Genomic DNA, 23,171 nt, shown 5'->3' with positions numbered 1-23,171 from the left:
TCTTCCTTATTGGATGCTGTCTCTGTCACTGCAGGAAATGGACAAACGTAACTTTAATGGACCTGACTTCAAGTATAGGGTATTGTGGAGGCGAGTGGTAGGCAGCGGGCCAACCTGGAACACCAACTATACAACTGCATCCCCTTTCACGGTCAATGATATTGGCAACTTTTCAGCCTTTGATATCAAAGTGCAGGCTGTAAATGGCAAAGGGGAGGGACCTGAACCTGACCCTGTCATTGGGTACTCAGGAGAGGATGGTAAAATATTTTCTTAATCTGTGTTTTAACAATATCCTTTTTTCTTCATGGGGGACATTTGGACTTGATATTTTTTCTCAGCTACCCCTCACCTGTCTGTCATTGTCCCTCAGTTCCACTGGAGGCTCCAATGGATGTGGGTGTTAAATTGCTGAACAGCACAACCATTACAGTGGCCTGGGCAGCAGTAGACAGAGAGACGGTCAGAGGACACCTTCTTGGATACAAGGTACTGATCCTGTATCTCCTCTGTTGTTTCCCTGACATGTTCAGTGCCTGTGCTCATAAATAATACATACTTTGGGTTTACAGCAAAGGCAGCCAGATCTGAGCTTGGCAGGGCTTCAGAGTTCTCTTTAGTTTCAAGGTTGTGAAGAAAAGAGCCTTTTTTTATTTTAGAGGATCTAACCTTCAAAATGTATCATAATCTTGTCGCAGTGCCTCCTTTCTCTCTTGTGGGTCTTTGTTGCATTCAACAGCCAAGTCCAACTTTTTCCTTTTCAAACTGCTTTAAGAGAGAAAGTATGAATATATCCCACAATATAGTCTTGATTTAAAAAGTGTATGAAATGTTCTATTAATGACTCTGAAAGTAATGAAATCCTTGTTAATAATTTCTCTGACTTCTCTGAAAAATCCAGATCTACTTGAACAGAATCGGTTCAGGGGGGCACCACCGAGGCCGGAGGTCCCATTCGCTAGAGAGCACCATGGTGGTGGAGACCGGAGCCAATGAGGAGAAGAGGGTAATCAGTGATCTCAGACCATACTCCCACTATGCTCTGGTTGTCACTGTATTTAACAGCAAGGGCGAGGGACCCCCCTCTGAGACGCTGCCCTTCAAGACTCCTGAAGGAGGTGAGAATAAAAAAGGAAGAACAGCTAATATGGGGGGAGTTGAGGAGAGGCAAAAATGAAGCAAGATGGGAGGATGGGAGGGATGGAGGTTGGGTTAAAATAGATGAAAGGACAGAGTATGACTGACTGGAGTGAAGAAAAGAGATCAAAATGAGGCAAGGACAAATATTGACAAGCAGGCAGCTGCTGTGGGAATAGAGGTGACAGTTGATCTAAGTGGAATAATGCCTTAATAATGATTTTTCATGGTTTGTGTTTGTATTGCTGCTAGTTCCTGGTTCTCCAACAACCTTCATCCTGGACAGTCAATCAGAAACAGAAATTACCCTCCATTGGACGCCTCCTAGCCAGCCGAACGGCGTCCTCATTGGATATCTACTGCAGTACCAGCAGGGTGAGCATAGTTTACATCCTTATACCAAAAGAAAAACATTACTAGACCTATCTAAAATGTTCAGTGAACTTGAGTTTTTAGATGTGGAATCTCAGTAAAAAACATCAATACTGAGAATGAAACCACACAATACATTTCCAATTAGATCAAGAACAACAGAGAAATGTCAAAAGCCTCCTAATTAAGCTCATCAGTCAGTCACACGTAACAATGTGTCACCCATGATGATGTATATAGGATCAAGAAGTGATTGAGTGTTTTGTTGTGATTTTCTGCGGTCAGTTGTAGCGAGTGATGACAGCCCCATGCAGGTAGAGACCATAGACGACCCCAAAGTGACCCATCTCACCCTGAGGGGCCTGGATCGCCACAGCCACTACCGCTTCTACCTTAGGGGGCGCACGTCTGCAGGGGACGGGGAGCCCCTAATGAGGGAGGGTGCCACGACGCTGGATGGAGGTACAAACTGCATTCACACCATTCTTTACCAACAGACACAAAGAGTTCCAGCTGTACTGGTTCAAGAATTAAAATCCTCTTTCTGAATGTCTTGCAGGACCTCCTGCCAACATCAGCCTGTCTGTGGGGGAGAACTCAGTAAACCTCAGCTGGGTGGCCAAGAAAAGGCACAGGAATGTTAGCTTCCAGATCCAATACCAAAAAAAAAATGGTATAATGAACTTATAAGTGCATGTGAAAGATTTTGCATGGGAAACGTTTTATAACCCTCAACAAGAAAAGGTAACCAAGGTTCATATCATGTCTCGGCAGATGGGCCTGTATGGAAGACGTCAGAGAAGGTGAACTCCTCACAATCTTTCTACCAGCTCCAGGGCCTCACTCCTGGCTCTCATTACCGTCTGCGCTTCATTTACAGCAACACCAGTTTCTGGGAACCTACGATTGACACAACAGGAACAGGTACTATGAGCCTCCATTCATCCTCTTTCCTTTCATCTTCTCGGCTCTCTCCTCTGGGCTCCCCACATCTAAATATAAAGCTGATCCTACTGAGAGTGTCGTGCAGTTCTCTCAACTGCCTGTGAAGTGCTTTCAAAAACGTATATGAAAAGAGAGCTTGGTTAGCACGTATTAAAATAATCCATTACTCATGTTTGTTTGGTGCATTTTTCTTTGGCCCCCAAGTGAAATGCCACCCTTGTCAGAATGCATAATGCTCTGTCTCTTTTGCTCTAGATTCTGCTCCCTCTTTTATCCTACCTATCTCATCCTTTCCTCTCCTCTTGTACTTTCATCCTTTTTTCCTAATGCAAAAAAAACTTACTTTGGATTTTTCCCTCATCTGTCTTTTCCCCCCCTCGGAAGCGGTGACAGAGGTGCAGCCAAGCATTGCCACACAGGGTTGGTTCATTGGTCTTGTGAGCGCCATCGTGCTGCTGCTGCTGATACTGCTCATCCTCTGCTTCATCAAGAGGAGTAAAGGAGGGAAGTATTCAGGCAAGTGAAGCCCTTAGTCACAAGTGTCAATCAGGAGAGATGCCAAAATATAACACAGAACATGTCTAGTGATGAAGACAACATATTTAAGACCTTAATCTACTTTTTTTTAAAGAATGGACCTTAGCTATTCTTCCTCCTAATACTACCTGCAACAACAGCTGAGTCAGACTCTGCTCAAGCTTTGCAGGCAACACTTCACAGTCTGGAGCCATACAGCTGTTTGATAAAGCTACACTGTGGAAGAAAAAAAGTAACCTAGCTGTTACATGAAGGCACAAAACCAAAGAAGATTATTCTTATCGGATATGAGTTAAATAAGATTACACTCGGTTTTCATTTCTTTCCCTGTGATTCCTGCAGTGGCTCCAAATAATTGGCCAGTTTCAATCTAGCAGACCTTCTCCCTTGCAGCCTTAATATCACAAGTATAGTGAAACCTCTCTCTGCCAGGGAAAACACAAGAAATGATAATCACAAACCACAAGAGTAACTGCAACCTGCAGGATACTGACTGGTCAAATAAATGCACCAGCATTTTATCTTCTTCCACACTGGGGAGAAACAAGCTGCTGGTCCCTTTTAAAGAAGACTCAGTGGTCTGTGTTAAAAGCAAGGACTAATAGAACAATGAAAGCATACCTTTTCAAAAATTAAAAAAATTAAAAACGTGTCAAACAGTGAACAAAAAACACTCTCAGTTCACATATCTTAATAAACTTCTTTTATTCTCTTGGTGTTATCTCGCTGTACGACAGAATGTAATTATCGATGTCTGACTCAGTGGCTCAGAGATAAACATGGTCGAGATCTCACGATAATGAAATCCAATAATCTCCTTCTCAGTGAAAGATAAAGAAGAGGGGCCGATGGACTCGGAAGCCCGGCCCATGAAGGATGAGACTTTTGGAGAGTACAGGTTTGTAATCTCAATGCACATCATCTCTTTACGTTTTACATTATGTTTCTTTCTTCGATTATTCAAACTCCTAACACAGCCTGACTCCCTCTGCATTTTCTAACCCTTTGTGTTCGTTTCATTGTTCCTCTTCTTCCTAATGCCTGCCCCTGCTATGCAGATCCCTGGAAAGGTATGCTGTGATGTGACATGCTATCCCAAACCCACTTATTAATTACCCCATGCCAATGCCTCACTTCCTTTTAACATTTGACACAAAGATTTTGTCAGCAATTTATTTGCTTATTATTTTCTCCAGTGATCAAAGAGAACCATCACATTATCCTTGAGATAAAAATGTTCTAAAAATACATTTTTTTCGACAAAGTAAGACCAAGAAAAGCAGCAGATTTATACATTATGCAACACCACTAATACTAGGCAGAGATCTTAAAGATAATTATTGAAGTAAAATGTTAATTCAGCTCGTTTGGAAGAAAAAGTATCTAATTTGTTGGAAGCCATTGATAAAAACCTTCTTGCTCTTCATCTCACCTGTGCTCTTCTTTATTCTAGTGACCTCGAGGAGAAGCGCACGGCAAGCCAGCCGTCCCTGGGTGAGGAGAGCAAGCTGTGCAGTGAAGACAACCTGGACTTCAATGGCAGCAGTGCCATCACCACGGAGCTCAACATGGACGAGTCACTGGCCAGCCAGTTCAGCCGGCCCAGTGAGGGTCCAGAGGCAACCCATGGCATGCCAGACAACTCCCCGCTCAACCCCTCTGCTGTATCCCCAGCCACCAACGGCATGCCCAACTCAGTCACCATCCTTGATTAATCCCTCCAGAAGAGGGCCATGAGACCAAAACACATCAACACATATGTGCCCATACACTCCTGTTCCCTACTGACCTGCTCATCTGTAGTTTATGACTAACACACAATCAATATGTTGACTTTTCAGATGCACCCAGCAGTCATCTGATGGACTGGACTATTTTGACCAAAGGAGAGTCCTAGGTAGTGGACTATGTGATACAAGTCTGACCGACCTGAAGATGTCCTTGTCCCCCCCCCCCCCCCCCCCCACCTCCTTTATCTGTTGTTTACAAAACATCTTAACAACTAACATTCATTTCCCTCACCTTCTCCTCATGTTTTTCTTTCACAGATGTCTCTATGGAAAGCTAAAGACCGAATGTCGTAGAGCTAGAAACATCACAGGGATTGTAGGAGTGGTCCCATAGAGATGCAGAGTAGTGCGTTGAGAGAGGACGATAATGATAGAGCTGGAATTGGAGAATCAGACAGCACATGCTGCTGTAAAAAGTCTTGAATCTTAGATATTTATCATGCCTTATATTATTTCGCACGATTTGTACGTCTTACGCCATTTAATGTCTCAGATTGTATGTGCCACTGACATTTTTTTAATGTTTTCAAAAATGTGTTTGGATACAAAACACCCTTTTGTTACCTTTTATTTATATCTTCACAGTTTCATATTGTTTTCTACGACATTTGACATCTCTTTATTGACATATTTCATAGATCAAGTTGTTTTAATTAAGACTAATTGAAGCCAACTTTCTTAATATAAATAACATTGGATGCATATGGGGAACTTGCTATGAAAATGCTGAGTAGCATCTGGTGTATATAGCTGCATCTACATCTATCTATTTAGCCATAATACAGTATTATAGATATGTACATGCTCCTTATAAGTTCCTGTGCCTGCTGGGTCTGTATAGAGCACCAGATTGATGTCATTACTCTCTCGCCTTCCCACCAGAAGTGTAATGTCATTATTTGAAATGATATTGTAGTGTCAAGACCTATGTGTAGCTTTCTGTATCTGTCTTTGTCTCTTTCTACACTGTATTAAAAAACATTGTTGTCTCTAATTAACAACCTTTTCATACCTGTCCATCTCATACTACACAAACTGAGGAGCAGTATTTATGTATATTAACAGACCAGAGAGCGGAGATTTCTCCCAAGTTTTATTTTTCAGAGCTTCATCAATGCAAGATGATTTTGCAGACAGGTTTAATGAATGCCAGTTAATGTATAATAAAGGCAAGCTGTTGGTATCTTCATCAAACACAGAGAATGTATTCTTTTAAAGCTGGACAGACATTGTATTTACACGCTACTGATTAAAAAAAACTCTGAGCTACAACAAACCGGAGACATAAGAGTGGTTATGGTTAATCCCCCCCCCCACCCCCCTTCCCCCCTGCAGAATGTAAATACTACCCTTAAAGATCGTTTTGATGAACCCAACCATCTTTGTTATAAAAATGTGAAAAGTGTGCAGGTTTGAAAACCCATCAGCTTAATTTTAAAATGTTGCCAGTTGTCCTTTTTCTTTTTTGTACTGTTGCTATGAAATCAAACTTTTTCAACTAACGACTGGGGGGAGGTTTGGCTGTTTGGAGCAAAAATCAATCCTAGCTGTGGGAAAAAATGAAAAAAGGGAAAAAGTTCACATTGTTTTCTAGATGTTTGCAAACATTTCAGAATTGAATGAAATAAAAAAAATGTGCATTGGTGTCATTTAATGATAGTGGTAGTTCCATTACAGTGAAAGCTAAGATTATGTTCATAGTCATTCCCATAACCATGTAGTGATGCAGTGCAGTGAATATCTGTGGAGTTTTTGTCTGATGCAGTTATGAGAGGAAGAGATGCAGCGAGGCGGTTTGCGCATACCACAGAGAGTATCTTTATGCAACGTCGCTGCCTCAGTTCTCCCTGTACAAATAAAAGCTTGACACTGGCCAAACATCACCTGACAGTCCCTGAGATAGAGTATGGGATGTCTAAAGGCTAGTGGCACTGACAGAGGTGTGTGTACACTCCTTATTGTTGGTTCAGACACACTCAGGACAAACAAAAGCTTTTACATTTTTATTTTCATACAGGAAGAATGAATGACACAAATGATGCCAATGTTCTAACTTGAATATCTGCTGCCAAACATCTGTGTTTGTCAGTGTTGGGGGCAAATGTTAGCTTTGAATGAGGGAATGAGAGTACACACACACAGATACTCACTCGACTGCCGCTCCCGCTCTGTGCTTTTCATGAGTCGAGGGGAAAGCTGGCCTTTGCTTTTCCACTGTTTATTTACCCTTTTATAAAGTTGAAGGATGAAAAAAACAACAACTAAACAGTGAATTGGTTTATTTTCAGGAGCATATTCAAACAACAACAAACACTGAATGCCTGAGGGGGAGAGAAAAAAAGATTGAGGAGGAGGGTTAGGGAGTGTGTGCCTCTTTGTGGTATTTGGGATGGAAAAAAAAAAACAATGGGACTAACGGTATCAAAATGTATCACGACAAATGTGACCAACCTGTGATTGGTGGACTTCAACTTCAACTGGGGCCAAAAACTGTAACTGCATTATGATTCTTCACCTGTACCTGGATATATGACTGAAAAATAAAGAACCTGGAACAACTATCAATAAAGGGTCCCTTTTTTCCAGCTGCTTAGATCAATGCCTGCGTGTGTGTCAACTGAAAATAAGCAGCAGGTATTGATTACTCAGGAATCAATTCACATTGAGTCAAGACGGCAATTTTATTAGCACATTGCCACAAGCCTGTGTGAGGTGAGTGTTGGTCAGCGGGAGCCCGTGTTGAATTGATAAAAGTAATCCTTGGTGGGTTTGTTGGTGTACAGCTTCTTGTTTAGGTACCCCTGACTGAAACACAAAGACACACAAACAGAAACACAGTGAGAAACTGTTCCCAAACAGCTTATTTAAAGCACCTGTGAGGACCTTTTAAAGATTTGTTGATTTTGGCGCAAGATGACTTATTTCTTTGCTGAACGTCCAAGTGTAAGTAGTTTTTTCTGACAAAATCTCATCCTTCTTTATTTTACATGTTTAACATGAAAATCACAATGAATCTTTGGCATATTAATCATTTTAGCTTCCATTTTAACAACCCCAAAGTAGAGTCGACAGGCACATAAAGAAACAATATAGAAATATCAACCTTTACTCAAGTCTGAGTCTGTTTCATAATCATCTAAAAACTGTTTACAGAAGCTTTAAAGCCAGATTTTAAATTACACTACTTCATCATCCACACCCGAACACATTTGCTGACCTCCAGGCAGAGAGCGTGTGTGTGTGTGTGTGTGTGTGTGTGTGTGTGTGTGTGTGTGTGTGTGTGTGTGTGTGTGTGTGTGTGTGTTTGTGTTGTGCTTACTGTTCCTGCTGCTCTCTGGCCAGCTGCATGTTGTGGAGGTCCATCTGAATCCTCTTCTCTCTCCTCAGCTGCGCCACTCTCCTCTCCTCCTCCTCTGCTTGTCTCGACAGCTTTAGGCGATGCAGTTGCCAAGCTACATTCTGGGCCTTCTCAGCATCACGTTGTCTCTGAAGATAGTGACCAAAATGTTGCAAATCAACTCTAAGATGTTAAATTTTGAATAATGGGAGAAGAAAGTTGACAAAGTATATTTCTGCTATGCATGATACTTTCAGAAATTCTTCTCCAGTCTTTCCTTTAGATATGCAACCTGTGTAGAGGGGTTTGTCGATATATAATTATTTATTTGTTATTTGTAAAGGGGGTGTTCAATGTTAAACATATATGTTGCCGCTTGATACTGTATATAGTAACAGAGTCAGCCTTGAGCTAGTTTGTGTTTTTGTTTGGCAGGTCAAACAACTGTTGTAAAAAAAGCACCGAATAAACTGAACGACAACACACACATACCACAAAGTAACACAGAGCAGTACATCACAAACACACACACACACACACACATTCACACCTTCTTTGTTAGTGAAGTTGAGAGCAATCAAATCAGTGGTTACTGAGTTGAGTATCTTTCAACATATTTGTCAGTTTGTGTTTAAAACTGTAGATAGAATCACAGTTTTTATGTTATTTACTTAGGTAATTTTGTACATTGCGCAAATACCTAAATAGACATGGATGATACATTTGAGGAAATACCAAAATAAATTGATGGAGAAAAATCTGATCCATATAGAGAAGAAAGAGTAATAGAAGTATTTGTTGGTTATGGTATGTTTTATGGTATGTGCATTGAAGATGTTTTGGAGGCTTGTGTTATTTTTCTTGAAATTTGTCATCAATCTCCAATTTTAATTTAAGAGATCTCCAGTTGAAAGGTCATGGACAACAGTTTGAAAGCAGTTCTGCAGAATGGCAGAACTCAACAGAAATTTGAAGCAGAGCCAAATGTAATCACTCATTCTGCACTAAAAATATATTTGTAGAGTGTCTCCAGTACCTGTTTTTCCACACGCTGTTCCTCTCTCTCCCTGTGGATTGCGCTCAGCTGCTCAGGTCTCATCCCCTTCCACTTGTCAACCAGAACCCGGGCTGGCTTCCCTTCGGCCACCTCCCTCTCAGCTGCCTCTGCACACTCCGTCATCATGTCTGATGTCAGCGTGTGCCACACCTCTGCCAGATTCTCACTCTCCTCTCTCCTGAGCTTCTCCTTCAGGTGTTGTGCTCGCTCTGCAGCCTATGAGGAAAAGGACTTGCTGAGGACTTACAACACTGATCCAGGAAACGCTGCCTTCATGATTAGAGTACAAGGAGTTAAGAGAAAATCTAACCTCTAATATGTGGTTACTTCTAATAGGGAGTGAGCCTTATGCTGATTGTCCTCCTGGGGTGTCTACTCAGTCCTCTGTATTCGCTTGTGCATTGTGCGTGTGAGAAACCACATAATTGCCATGAAAGCTACCACGACTTGAAGGATTTATAATGATTTATCCCTATGGAGGATTCAGTGCATTCAGGCAAATGAGTAGGGAGAGCTAAATTGGGGCTTTTAAAAACAGACAAGGCCCACGCATACATCAAAGCAGTTTAACCATCCATATTGTTTGGTACCTGCTAATATCCAGGCCGTCGTCCTGCAGCAAGTGTGTGTATGCATCACTTAACATTTTAAATTAGTCATTTTAATTTCAAAAACCCACCTGAGAACACCATGTCAGGGCTCAAAACCCCTCTGGATTTTGCTTTGAGCATTGACATCAGCGAATGGAGTGTGTGTGTGGGTGTGTGTGTGTGTGTGTGGGTGTGTGTGTGTGTGTGTGTGGGTGTGTGTGTGTGTGTGTGTGTGCATGTGTGTGTGAACATGTGTGTACTGCACCAGAGCTTGATTGTAGTTGTCGAGGGCAACACGGGTAGCTTTCCTACACTCTTCCTCCTGTGTGTGTAGCTGAACCCCCCTCAGGTCCTGATACACCAGCTCTTTGCTCACAAGTGTTTCTGCGACACACACACACACACACACGCACACACGCACACACGCACACAAGTTGGAAATCACCTACCATGTTTTTCACACCTGCGTTAGCCATAATGTATTGTACAGAGGACTTTAGCGACACACTAACACAAACATAACAGCTCTCCGGGATGAGCATCAATGACACCTGGCAGTAAGGGCTGTGCGTAGGAGGGTATGATTGTTTGTGCAGGAAAGCATGAAGCATGTGTGTGACTTACAGAGGCTACGGTGTATAGCATGTTAGCTCATCATGGATGACATTATGTGTGTGTTCCTGTGTGTGTATGTGAATATTGTATCCTTTAACCTCTGTGCTTCTCTCGCATGCGCCTTCTCTCATGATCTTCCTTCTGCGCTTGCAGGTCTTTTTCTGTCTGTCTTATTTGTTCTCTCCTCCTTTCCTCCTCTCCAACATCCTCACCCTGTACATGAAACAAGAACACAGTGGCAACGTGATTATTTATGGAACCTTTGTCTGCATTCTGCTCCACTTGTCTTCGAAGCGTATACACCTGCCTGTCCATTTGATCCTACCTGAAAGATCTGCATGCTGGCAGGCCCCAGCTCAGCCTCTGGAATAGTGATCCTGAATGCCCCCTTCAGGCCACACTTGAGATCAGCATCGCGGGAGTCCTCCACATGCTGAAGATTGGCCCAATACTTGGTTAGGTCAGTGTGCAAAACTGCTCGCTTCTCTTTTTCTTCAACTTCTTGTTTCAGCAGTGTTTCATCATGAATTTTTCTCAGCTCATCTGCAAAAAAAAAAAAATGAACAAAGTTGTGTCCTCTAACTTGATCTCAGAAGACTATTCTTAAAGGGCGAGTTTTGTCCTTTGGGGAATAATAGTTATGATTTAACAGATGTTTTTTTCTGACCCCTCCCTGGCTCTCCTCAATTTACCAAAGGCTTTGTCTCGCTGCATCTCCATGTTCTGCTGGTGTTTTTTCTCCTGGACCTGTTGGTTGAGAGCTCCAACATCAATGCCCATCACACGGTGCCGGGTGTTGTAAATCCGAGCTTTGCGTGCTGTTTCTGCAGACCTTCTCCTTTCCACAGCCTTTTCTATGGACTGGTCTATAGGCAAATCCACTTTGTACATTTTCTCAGCTTCAGAATGATCCTGATGAGAGGAAACGGAGCAGTAGTACAATGCTTTGTATGATAACATATGCTCGAAAAGTAATTGCCATTAACAAGTTGAGGTACATTGATCTTAAAACAGATTATAAAGTTATTTTCAGGCCCTGATACTCATAGCACCAAAATCTGGAGCCAGGATAGGCCATATGAATACAAATGAAAGCAACCCTAAATTCAGTATTAAATCAGTCTGTAATAAGGGAATAAGAATGGCACTTACCTCAGATCTTACAGAGGTGACGAAATTATTTTAGTTTTGGGACTAGTAGGCCAGGCTACCTGTAACATGTAATGACGCTCGCTGTGTGACTCCTGTTGTGTTTGGATGCCCTCAATAGTAACCATGGTAACATCTCTATTTCCCGCACCAAAATTTCCAAAATAATCCAAATAGCCTTGTAAAAAATAGTTGCGTCGCCTGGCGTGTTATTTAGTTCCCAATACGTAGTTTTATACTGTGCACACTGTATTGGTGTAAATGGAATAAGGGGGCCAAAACAATCCTTTTGGTCGCAACACATCTCGCGATAAACCACGAGGTTTAGTTGCCTCGCGCGCTCGAGGGTTTTCCTGTTGGATTGTAAAATGGCGCATTGTTGTCACAACGGCGTCGCCACTGTCTGAAAAAAAGATTATGAAGCCGTTTAGATAAATACTGAACACATGCACTTAATAATGTGACTCGTGCATAGACCAGAAATAGATTGAACGGTCGAGGTTCATTCATTTGCGTGCACGCTTCGTCTTTGAGACAGGTTTCCGGCTAAACTTTGGGTGTTAGCATTCGCTAGCTAACGTTTTGCTGTCTTGCATCAAACGCATCTTTAAGAACAGCGGCGACAACTATTGCGAAGATGGGGTATTTAAAACTTATAGAGATCGAAAACTTCAAGTCTTATAAAGGAAGACAGATCATTGGACCTTTCCACAAGTTTACTGCGATCATCGGACCCAATGGATCTGGTATGTTATGATGCAAACAACTACCCGCGGCTAATGCCTGCTAGCATGTGCTAACAGAAAACAGTGCAGGAGTGATCCACTACATGACTTAACGCAATGTGTTGTTGTTTACAGCGTATTACAGTTTTAGAGTTTCTTCTGTTAAGTCATTAAGGATAAACATTTCAAACACTGGCAGGTTTTTCAAAGTTTCTTGACTCTTGGAGGGCAAATAATGTTACTAGATAAGATGAATATTTAGTCCAAGTCAACTTTATTGTCAGTTTCAAAAATATGCCAGACATACAGTGGAATCGAAATTTCGTTTGTCTCCGTCCCGCGGTGCAAAACAACCAAAATAAGATAAAATAAAATGAGGTAAAAATAGATAAATAATATTTACAGTAATAAATTCTAAATTGTGCAAAAGGTACAAGATGGTAAATAAAATAAAATTTAAAGAAAAAGTGAACTTGTGCAATGTGTGCAGTAAACTGATTGTACTTTTGAAATGTTAGCTTCAGAGTTATTAGTCCAGAGTTCTTGGATAAGATAAGACAAAAGCATTCATGTAGTTAATTTTCATTTTATAAACAGGTGCTTTTAGATGTGATTTGGATGTGTTGTTAAAAGTTTCATTCTCCTGTAGGAAAGTCCAACCTTATGGACGCCATCAGCTTCGTGTTGGCAGAGAAAACTAGCAACCTGCGTGTGAAGACTCTGAAGGATCTGATCCATGGAGCACCTGTAGGGAAGCCAGCTGCCAACAGAGCCTTTGTCAGCATGGTGTACCAAGAAGACAATGGAGAGGAGCGCAACTTCACAAGGGTCATCATCGGTATGAACTGTCATTATCAGTGATGGTAGAATGAATGATTCAATGTCTTCAACACCAACAACTTATTAACCTTCTACCGTTTCGATGGCATTCAGAGGCATGTTCAAAACTGTAAGTGCTTTACAGTTGACCTAGCTGAAAGAATACATTTAAGAAATATGCAGCACATTATTGCTCATTTCCAGCATGACCATGATTATCTAGTATTTCTTAACACTGTTAATGTGTCCACACTGTGCTCACTTTTAACTTTGAATCCATTTCTGTGATCAGCATCTTGTGACTGCTTTGCAGAACTTTAACTTTGCTGACCCTGATGAAGGCCACGAGCCGAAACGCGTCGGTCTAAATTGTTAATAAAGTTGATCTTCTTACTACAAGTGTTGCTGGAGCATTTTGACCTCTCCAGAACTTTAATTTTGTCATAACATTATCATCATCTACTCTGGCAAACAATTTATCATGCAAATCGATGATTGAATCGATCATTTCTACCCCTTGGAAAAGTTAAATGAAACTCAGATGAAGCCATCTTTTTTTTAAACCCTTTTTTAACACTTTGTTGGTTAAGGTAGAAAGTCACTTCATAATTAATTCTATTTGTGTTAATGTTGTTTTATATAATGACATTGAACACTAAACGTTTAATTTCCCTCTGGCGTGTGCATTAGGTTCCTCCTCTGAGTACCGCATCAATAGCAAAGTGGTGAGCCTGCCTGAATACAGTGAAGAACTGGAAAAACTCGGTATTCTGATTAAGGCGAGGAACTTCCTGGTCTTCCAGGTGAGAGTCAAATCTAAAATCTTTCCAAGACAAAATGTATGTATTTGTGTTTTTCACATTGTTTCTGCACTAACCTGAGAAAGCTGTGATTTATGTCCAGTCATCCTCTGTGGTGTTTATCATGAATACAATTGCTGATTACATTTTTAGATGAACATGCATTCTTTGTTTAGTTTGAGGATATTAAATAGTTGATATTAAACAAAATACATTCTGACAAACATCCATGGAGAATGTGGAGTTAATACTAGCCTTAGAGTGCATTTAATGGATATTACTGTTTAAATGTGTCTGAAACAATCAGAGTGATGGTCAAATATATACAGTAAATGATCCAGTATTGATTGAATATCTGGTAATATGTTGCTACCAAAGCAGTGTTTCCCCTACCATTATATTGGGGGTGCAAAGGTTTTTATATTTTCTTATGTTTTCCTTCTTCTCCAGGGAGCTGTAGAGTCTATTGCCATGAAAAACCCCAAAGAGCGTACTGCTCTGTTCGAGGAAATCTCCCGCTCTGGAGAGCTGGCCCAGGAGTACGACCGCAGGAAGAAAGAGATGGTGAAAGCTGAGGAGGACACACAATTTAATTATCATCGGAAGAAAAACATTGCTGCTGAGCGCAAAGAAGCTAAGCAAGAAAAAGAGGAGGTGGGTACTTTTTGGTCAGTCTAAATAAACTAAATTTTAAAATTCTTCATGTAACCTTTGCTCTTAGATTTGAAAGCTTATCTGTATTGTGGGAATTAAGTGGGAAATGAAATGTGTTATTAGTTTGTGCAATCTTGTCTTAAACCCCCATTTAAAGTCTCATATTTCACACTCATGAAGAAAGATGCAATTGCTGGTTAAATAGCAGCCATAACTTCACTAAAAACAAAGAATGCTCTCCATCATATCATGTGATTTCTTCCCACTTATCATTTCACCAGGCTGAACGTTACCAGCGTTTGAAAGATGAAGTGGCCAGGGCTAGTGTTCAGTTGCAGCTCTTCAAGCTCTACCACAACGAGACTGAGATTGAGAAGCTGAACAAAGAGCTGAGCCAGCGCAACAAGGAGATTGACAAGGACCGTAAGAAGATGGACCACGTGGAGGAGGAGCTGAAGGACAAGAAGAAGGAGCTGGGCAGGCTGATGAGGGAGCAGCAGACCATTGAGAAAGAAATCAAGTAAGTGAGAGTGAATTGATGGTATCCTAACAATTCACTTGTATGTATTTCCTTTCTGAGCCACTGTTAAAGCAATTACGTTTGACAACCTGAAAAGGGCCTTGCTAATCACTTGACTCTGCCCACAGAGAGAAAGACTCTGAGTTGAACCAAAAGAGGCCGCAGTACATCAAGGCCAAAGAGAACACCTCACACAAAATCAAGAAGCTTGAGGCAGCGCGCAAATCATTGCAAAATGCCCAGAAGATGTACAAGAAACGCAAGGGGGACATGGACGAGCTGGATAAAGAGATGAAGGCGGTGGAGCTGGCAAAGCAAGAGTTTGAGGAGCGTATGGAGGAGGAGGCGCAGAGCCAGGGACAGGACCTCACTCTGGAGGAAAACCAGGTCAGATACATTTTAGTTCACAATTTATTTAGATATAAGAATTTGTCTTGAAGTCGATGAAGCTAAAATATTTGCAACTTTCCCCCCTCAGGTCAAACAATACCATCGTCTGAAGGAGGAGGCCAGTAAACGTGCTGCTACTTTAGCACAGGAGCTGGAGAAGTTCAACCGCGACCAGAAGGCTGACCAGGACCGTCTTGACTTGGAGGAGAGGAAGAAAGTGGAGACAGAAGTAAATGAAATATTGATTGCGTGCCAGAACACATTTATTCTCGATGATTGGAATGCATACTACCATATATTTATATCTCTGTCCAGGCCAAAATCAAACAGAAGATCCGTGAAATAGAAGAAAACCAGAAACGCATTGAGAAATTAGAGGATTACATCACGACCAGCAGGTATGCTACTCTGATCCTGTTGTATTGATTTAAAAGGGTTCAGGAACCATAATTGTATCCATAGACGCTCAATTATACTCATTCATTCACCCTCTTTTCTTCTGTTACCCCTCAGGCAGTCGCTTGATGAACAGAAACGCATGGAGGAGGAGCTCACGGAGGAGGTGGAGTCGGCCAAGAGGAGAATAGATGAGATTAACACGGAGCTTAACCAGGTACGCTATGCACATGACTTGAAATGCTGTCATCTTAGCTGACAGTTTATCATTTCTGAAAGGTTGGAGACCATTCCCTGAAGACCTTTGATTCATGTTTGCCCATTTTACCCCGTCACTGTGTCTCTTGTGTCACTGTAGGAGAGATGGGAAGCTGCATGTTTAGTTAACCTGTAGTGTAAAAGAGAGCAAAGAACTAAACTTCTGTTAAAGAATTCATAGACATTTCTCTCTACATAAGAGGGAAAAGCACACGTGTGTGACTGATTATATAAATGACAGATAGGTGTGCAAGTAATCGAGGGTTCGTCACTGGCAGAAGTTTTCTTAATTGAATTAGTAACACCACTGTTTGACAAGTCAAGATGTCAGCTGTGAAAAGTAGTGATGGTTGATGGTTGGTTAACTTGATTGTTTTGTTCTTTGGCTGCAGGTGATGGAGCAGCTTGGAGACGCCAGAATCGACAGGCAGGAGAACAGCCGCCAGCAGCGCAAGGCAGAGATCATGGAGAGTATCAAAAGACTCTACCCCGGCTCTGTGGTACGCCCACTGTGACAATATTCATGATGATGTTATTAAATCAGATAAGCTTGATGACTGCAGCGTTACTCTTCCCCTCTACATGTATAATAGTGTTCGATAAATGTGTTGTTTTTTTCTTTCTCCAGTACGGCCGCCTAATCGACCTATGCCAGCCCACGCAGAAGAAGTATCAGATTGCTGTGACCAAAGTGTTGGGCAAAAACATGGACGCCATCATCGTTGACTCTGAGAAGACTGGAAGAGATTGTATTCAATACATCAAGGAGCAGAGAGGAGAGCCTGAGACCTTCCTTCCTCTCGACTACCTTGAGGTAAAGACCAGAGAAGAGCTTTACTCAGAGTCGTAGGGCTGTTTAAAATATTCAGTTATCAAGTGTCAAATCTTAATGAATACCCACTTTGTTGAATTAAAAAGCAGGAAGATTTATTTAGCCTTAAAGCGTAATTAATCACTCTGACACTGGTGATGCACATCGGCCTAATTTGTATTAATTCATTTCTGAGCTTCTAATTGAATATGGGCTCACAGTTTGCAATCCAGGTTTTTTTTACAGACTGATATCTTTAGGTTATTAATTCATGTTCAGTATCAGGTACAAGCTTTCCGTCTGTAAATGGCACTGACAAATAACAACTTATTACACATTATAAATAGCTTTATTACTCCACCTCACACCCTGGATGAGATTCAAAAGAGTATGCTGAGTCACAGGATGATCTCACCGAGGTGCAGGACAGAACGTTACAGAAATAATTTCTCCTTTCAGCTGAATGTCCTCATATTTATACATACATTTGTACCTATGCATTTTCAGTGAATATATGTATTCATATTGGGGATTTTTTGATTTTTAAACATTTTCAAACTAAACTCTCAATAAAAATAAGTCTGGTTTTAAAACATATTTTAGTAATGTTGATGTCTTGTTTGTGCCTACATTTTCTTATGTCTAAAGTTTTTATGTGTTTTGACTGTGATGTTATCTGCTGTAACAGTGTAATTTCCTGCATAGGATTACTAAAGTATCTAATCTATCTATTAGAAAATCTTGATGTTTTCTCTCATCTTCTCAAGGTGAAACCAACAGATGAGAAACTGAGAGAGCTGAGAGGAGCCAAACTGGTGATTGATGTGATCCGCTATGAGCCTCCTCACATCAAGAAAGCCCTCCAGTACGCTTGTGGCAACGCTCTGGTCTGTGACAATGTTGAGGATGCCCGAAGGATTGCTTTCGGGGGACCTTACAGACACAAGGTGCTGGATTTCACATAGGTCACCAACCAAGTTTTTACTCGTCTTGTGATGAAGATGTGATTGATGATGTAACCCGTTCTTCTTCCTCTTTTTCCAGACGGTGGCCCTGGACGGTACTCTGTTCCAGAAATCTGGGGTCATCTCTGGAGGAGCCAGCGACCTGAAGGCCAAGGCCCGGCGCTGGGATGAGAAGGCAGTGGACAAGCTGAAAGAGAAGAAAGAAAAACTCACAGAAGAGCTCAAGGTAACTTGAATGATTAATATCTGCACCAAGGAAGCTGTGGTTCAGTCATATCTTTCTGTGAGTCAGTTATCAGGATAACCCTTATCTATTTATTTCTTGTGAAAAATTTGCTTTGAAAGTGTTTGTTGGATGCAGTTGATACCTGAAAGGAACTTAAAAGAAAAAAACGTACATAATAATGGAAGAGAACAACAATAAGAAAATAAATGTTTAGATATGTGCAGGAGAGGTAGGATGTCCAATAAGGCTTTATGATGGACTGTCATCTAAAGTATATGAATACAATTTTCCACCCCATGTTTTCTTTGTAGGAGCAAATGAAGGCCAAGAGGAAGGAAGCAGAGCTGCGTCAGGTGCAGTCTCAGGCTCACGGTCTGCAGATGAGACTCAAGTACTCCCAGAGTGATCTGGAACAGACAAAAACCCGCCACCTCTCGCTCAACATGCAGGTACAGTCTGCTGGTGGCAGCTCAGTATTTACCTGGTTTGGCAATGGTAACTGTTGCATTCAAACTTGTTTCATTTGTGTCATGCAGGAGAAATCTAAGCTAGAGAGTGAACTGGCAAACTTTGGCCCTCGCATCAACGACATCAAGAGAATCGTCACGTCTCGCGAAAGTGAGATCACTGACCTGCGAGATCGCATGAACCTGGTGAGAGAGACGGAGAGGGAGATCCATTTAGAAGCCTTTAAATCAATATAAAGCATTGTACACATTTCAACATTTGTTTTGTTTTTCAGGTGGAGGATGAGGTCTTCATCGAGTTCTGTAAGGAGATTGGAGTGCGGAACATCCGAGAGTTCGAGGAGGAGAAGGTGAAGAGGCAGAACGAGATCGCAAAGAAGCGGTAAGTTTCTTAATGAACTAGATCTTTCTATAATACTGATATAACTGTTCATATAACCTGTCATACATCATTTTACTTCAGCCTGGAGTTTGAGACCCAGAAGACCCGTCTGGGTATCCAGGTAGACTATGAGAAGAATCAGTTGAAGGAAGACCAAGAGAAAGTCATGATGTGGGAGCAGACCGTCAAGAAGGACGAGGCTGAAATAGAGCGACTCAAGAAGGTGAAAACGTGATCTGAAATGTTAGACTTTAGACTTTGTTGTCGCTATATCCTCAACATTATTAACTTCTCTGTTCTCAAATTTAATATGGATTTCAATCTTTTTGCCATCCATCTTATGCTCCTGCAGGAGGAGCACAGACACATGAAGATCATTGATGAGACAATGGCCCAACTGCAGGACCTGAAGAACCAGCATCTCACCAAGAAATCTGAAGTCAATGATAAGAACCATGACATGGAGGAGATCCGCAAGAAACTGGGTGGTGCCAACAAGTCAGTGGTTGCAAACACAAACATACAAATTCAGGTTTTGTAAATATATATCAGGGATATGACTCTGGGAATAATCCCTGGAACACTGAATTTTTCTGACCGAAAATGTTGACCCACTAGATTCAAATTATCCATGAAAGAATTTTCTATACATTATTTATATCATAGTTCAGGTATTTTAACAACCATCATACTTTCTGACTGTTTTTGCAAAAACAAAAGTGTAGTTATATACACTTACGGTATGTACATGTTTCATTCTAAGACCGCTAACTGGACGATCTGCACTCGATCTCTAGCTTCTGTATTTTTCCTGCGTTTTTGTCCTTTGTCAATCACATCCAAAATATATTCTTGCCTCTGATTAATACACCTCCAATGTTGCTTTTGTGTCTTCCAGGGAGTTGACTCAGCTCCAGAAGGAGGTGACAGCTATTGAGACAAAACTGGAGCAGAAGCGAAGCGACCGTCACAACTTGCTGCAAGCCTGCAAAATGCAGGACATCAGGTTGCCGCTACGTTCTGGAACTATGGATGATATCAGCCAGGGGGAGGTGCGGAAAAGAAAAGCGTGTTCATACAAGCTGTAACTTGAATACCAATGGGACTGGAACGTAGACTAATCTGATTTAGTTTTGTTCTTTAGGGCAGCTCTCAGACAGAGGAGTCGAGCAGCCAGAGGACGTCCAGCACTGTTCTAGCTAAAGAAGCTCTCATAGAGATCGACTACAGCAACTTGTCTGAAGACCTCAAGGTACACAAGACCTATGCATAATGTCAAACAGTCCAACTTGATCTTCTGGCTTGATACCCTTCATCGATTTAGATTGTGCTCAACAGTTCAAACAAAAGAAAATAATTGGAAAAGATTGGACTTTTATATGAAATATTAAGACACCTACATAGATCTTACATCCTGTTTGACTCTCTACAGGATGCACTGTCTGAAGAGGAAATCAAGGCCGAGACGAACACTCTGCAGCAGCGCCTGAACGAGCAGCAGAGTATCCTACAAAGGATCAGTGCACCCAACATGAAAGCCATGGAGAAGCTGGAGAGTGTCAGGGACAAGTTCCAGGAGACAAGCGATGGTACGATGGCAGAATAAAGTTAGAGGCTTGATTTTGACAGACCTTTTCCAGAGCTCTAATGTTACCTTTTTTTTTCTTTCTTTAAAAAAAAATAAAAAATCTTTCCCCAGAGTTTGAGGCTGCTCGCAAGAGAGCAAAGAAGGCCAAGCAAGCCTTTGAGCAGATCAAGAAGGAGCGTTTTGATCGTTTCAATAACTGTTTTGAGTCTGTTGCAACAAACATTGATGAAATCTACAAGGCTCTTTCACGCAACAGCAGTGCTCAGGTATGACACTTTTGTGTTACCATGACCAAAATAAATATGATGCTACAGAACACAGAGGTCAATGTGTAATATGTGATGGCAGGTAACACAAAAGGAAGATTTCCTCTTATTGGTTGTGTCTCGGTCTATTTGGCAGGCTTTCCTTGGCCCTGAGAACCCAGAAGAGCCGTATCTGGATGGCATCAACTATAACTGCGTGGCTCCAGGGAAGAGATTCAGACCAATGGACAACTTGTCTGGAGGAGAGAAGACTGTTGCTGCCCTCGCTCTGCTCTTTGCCATTCACAGGTGAAACAACACAACAGTACAGAGTCTAAATAGTTTGATTCAAAAAAGTGGAGGTGTGTGTTAAACTTTAAGCTAATGATGGTGTTTGCTTTATCTCTCCCCCTCGTATTTAGCTACAAACCCGCTCCCTTCTTTGTTCTGGATGAGATTGACGCCGCTCTGGACAACACTAACATCGGCAAGGTCTGTTGAGAAATAATTTTAAAGCTCATCTTCCTTCTGCTTGTGTGTTAAATCTGCAGGTTTTTGAACTGCAACTCATATTTTCACTCTCTCCCCTCAAGGTTGCCAATTACATCAAAGATCAGTCAGTGCAGAACTTCCAGGCAATCGTCATCTCCCTGAAGGAGGAATTCTACACCAAGGCAGACTCACTGATCGGTGTTTATCCTGAGGTGTGTATCTTTTTATTCTTCGCACAAGATTCTATTCCAAATGCAAAATAAAATGTACCTATGAAGCTTAAACAACTGTATATTAGAGCATATCTGCAGGCTGTAATTCAGTTCCCTTAGAAAGATACCCATTAATTGTCTACTTGATTTGTTAATTAATAAGTAAAATGAGTTGTTATATTCAGCTGAGACGCAACAATAAACTGTCATTGTAATTTAAATACAAACAAATGTTCATAGGCCTTATAGTCATCGGTTTCCGTCATTGAGTAAACTGTATGAGCCTTAAAGGGATTCATTTAAATCTTGTGTGTTATTCAAAGTCTCTAATATAGTTTTCTAATGACTACATTAGCTGATTAATGGACTCAGCTGTAATTATAGACTATCTCGTTTCAAATATGGCACCATAAAACATGTGCCCGATCCTGCAGAAATACAGCAGAAACCTGCCAATAACACTGTCGTGATCTGTTGTTATGTAATAAACATTGGAATAATGTGTAAATGTGATTTAATAACTTTTTGTTTTCTCTTTCTTTACAGCAAGGAGATTGTGTCATCAGCAAAGTGTTGACTTTCGACCTCTCTCAGTATCCTGATGCCAACCCAAATCCCAATGAATAGGACGAGCACTCCCAACACTGACAATTTCACAAGTTGGCAGTTCTCTGTAGTCACAGATCATGTATCAATTAGGTCCCATCTTTTATTTGTTACTGTTTTATGTTCATGTACTTTTTTTATACAGTAGAGTAGTTAGTTAGGGAGTTATTTTTGTTTTCCAGTCGTGAGATGTCTTGCTTTATAGACAGCAACTACCAGGATGTATGTACATTTATGTAAGCCAGCCTTTTCTTAATCTGACCATACAAAGTGATTACAACAACCAAGTGACAATGTGAGGAAATCCATCCTTTTTAACAGACTGTAGTATTTTTATCATGCGTCAAATTGACCTGAAACCAGTTTTTATACTGTTCGTGGCCCTCTTCTCAGTGATGTGCTTTAAGCCTTTGCCTGTCCTCTTTTTGTGTGTACTAAACATGTATTTGCATTTTCTTGTGCTAGTTTTTTTTTTTAAAGCTAAATCAAGAAACTATGGTTACAATATGGTGGAGACATTCCTGTTTGTGATAGTTAAATGGAACCCCTAGTCAGGTGACGCTAAGGAAGTCTGCTTAGGGAATCCAGCTCTATGAATTACAAGTCTCTTCATATTCCCCGAGTGAAATTCTGAATCAGCTTTCGGTGAATGGAAAACTCATTTAGACTTGTGGTTGGTCGGTTTTATGGTTGCTTTGCCTCAATAAATAAAAATTGAATTATATAAGCTCCTTGGTTTTGTGTAGTTTTGTCAAACTTATTTTTTTGTGCTTGTTACAGATTTGTACATCTGTTTAAGGTAACCCCCCTCTCCTGAACCTTCTGTGCAGTATGTTGCTGTGTTCTATTAGTTTACATTCCATCAGGGGGGTCTACAGTATGCTTTGCTAGACAAGGCTATTTATAGAGGCTCTCAGTTTCACACTGTAATGTCTGCACATATCTTCTCAAAGCCTCCGTTCTCCATCATCGATAACTTGTCTTATTTCAACACATTCTGTCTGAAGTTTGGATTGGTTTTTTTGTTTTTTACAGGATCTCTTCTGTAGTGTAGTTTTTGATCTTTGGTTTGTTTGCAGAAAGGAC

The 23,171-nt window shown here is 41.1% G+C and overlaps 3 protein-coding genes across 5 annotated transcripts in view; 2 read left to right on the top strand and 1 right to left on the bottom strand.

The window, feature by feature from the left end:
- The window catches only part of l1cama (L1 cell adhesion molecule, paralog a), a 38,170-nt gene extending 30,830 nt beyond the window's left edge, over positions 1-7,340 (top strand). For 2 of the 3 annotated variants that reach the window (XM_065961489.1, XM_020634271.3), the window contains 11 exons: positions 35-260; positions 374-489; positions 902-1,118; positions 1,390-1,512; positions 1,795-1,971; positions 2,069-2,182; positions 2,284-2,433; positions 2,839-2,970; positions 3,817-3,889; positions 4,050-4,061; positions 4,445-7,340. In XM_065961489.1, the coding sequence (XP_065817561.1) occupies positions 35-260; positions 374-489; positions 902-1,118; positions 1,390-1,512; positions 1,795-1,971; positions 2,069-2,182; positions 2,284-2,433; positions 2,839-2,970; positions 3,817-3,889; positions 4,050-4,061; positions 4,445-4,706 (1,602 nt within the window). In that variant the 3' untranslated portion in view covers positions 4,707-7,340. The remainder of the gene's footprint in view (positions 1-34; positions 261-373; positions 490-901; positions 1,119-1,389; positions 1,513-1,794; positions 1,972-2,068; positions 2,183-2,283; positions 2,434-2,838; positions 2,971-3,816; positions 3,890-4,049; positions 4,062-4,444) is intronic. The other variant, XM_065961488.1, reaches the window with a different exon arrangement.
- Positions 7,341-7,450: 110 nt separating this feature from the next.
- On the bottom strand, positions 7,451-11,767 carry ribc1 (RIB43A domain with coiled-coils 1). Its single transcript, XM_020634272.3, has 8 exons — positions 11,533-11,767; positions 11,073-11,292; positions 10,706-10,923; positions 10,479-10,593; positions 10,031-10,149; positions 9,155-9,391; positions 8,101-8,267; positions 7,451-7,586 (listed from the first exon to the last, which is right to left on the bottom strand). The coding sequence occupies exons 2-8, from the start codon at positions 11,269-11,271 to the stop codon at positions 7,505-7,507; spliced, it is 1,137 nt and encodes a 378-aa protein (XP_020489928.2). The 5' UTR covers positions 11,272-11,292; positions 11,533-11,767; the 3' UTR covers positions 7,451-7,504.
- A 148-nt stretch (positions 11,768-11,915) lies between these two features.
- Positions 11,916-22,812, top strand: smc1a (structural maintenance of chromosomes 1A). Its single transcript, XM_020634316.3, has 26 exons — positions 11,916-12,275; positions 12,904-13,092; positions 13,764-13,876; positions 14,324-14,527; positions 14,809-15,047; positions 15,176-15,434; positions 15,526-15,666; positions 15,753-15,835; positions 15,951-16,050; positions 16,484-16,591; positions 16,720-16,905; positions 17,670-17,849; positions 17,947-18,093; positions 18,405-18,542; positions 18,630-18,746; positions 18,836-18,942; positions 19,024-19,165; positions 19,295-19,440; positions 19,841-19,994; positions 20,087-20,194; positions 20,375-20,531; positions 20,642-20,796; positions 20,933-21,084; positions 21,198-21,267; positions 21,369-21,479; positions 22,026-22,812. Exons 1-26 carry the CDS (start codon positions 12,167-12,169, stop codon positions 22,104-22,106), a joined length of 3,696 nt encoding a protein of 1,231 aa, XP_020489972.1. The 5' UTR covers positions 11,916-12,166; the 3' UTR covers positions 22,107-22,812.
- Positions 22,813-23,171: the final 359 nt, after the last annotated feature.

Source organism: Labrus bergylta, chromosome 12, assembly GCF_963930695.1.
Source record: "Labrus bergylta chromosome 12, fLabBer1.1, whole genome shotgun sequence".
Classification (NCBI taxonomy): Eukaryota; Metazoa; Chordata; class Actinopteri; order Labriformes; family Labridae; genus Labrus; species Labrus bergylta.
This window is presented reverse-complemented; position numbering and strand designations above follow the sequence as displayed.

Excerpts from the sequence above, each read along its gene's own strand:
- ribc1 (XM_020634272.3), bottom strand. The coding sequence starts at position 11,271 with ATGTACAAAGTGGATTTGCCTATAGACCAGTCCATAGAAAAGGCTGTG. Across the intron at positions 10,594-10,705 it reads CCAGCATGCAGATCTTTCAG|GGTGAGGATGTTGGAGAGGA; the intron begins GTAGGATCAAAT and ends TTTCATGTACAG. Across the intron at positions 10,150-10,478 it reads CATGCGAGAGAAGCACAGAG|AAACACTTGTGAGCAAAGAG; the intron begins GTTAAAGGATAC and ends TGTGTGTCGCAG.
- smc1a (XM_020634316.3), top strand. The coding sequence starts at position 12,167 with ATGGGGTATTTAAAACTTATAGAGATCGAAAACTTCAAGTCTTATAAA. Across the intron at positions 16,051-16,483 it reads TTAACACGGAGCTTAACCAG|GTGATGGAGCAGCTTGGAGA; the intron begins GTACGCTATGCA and ends CTTTGGCTGCAG. Across the intron at positions 19,166-19,294 it reads AAATAGAGCGACTCAAGAAG|GAGGAGCACAGACACATGAA; the intron begins GTGAAAACGTGA and ends ATGCTCCTGCAG.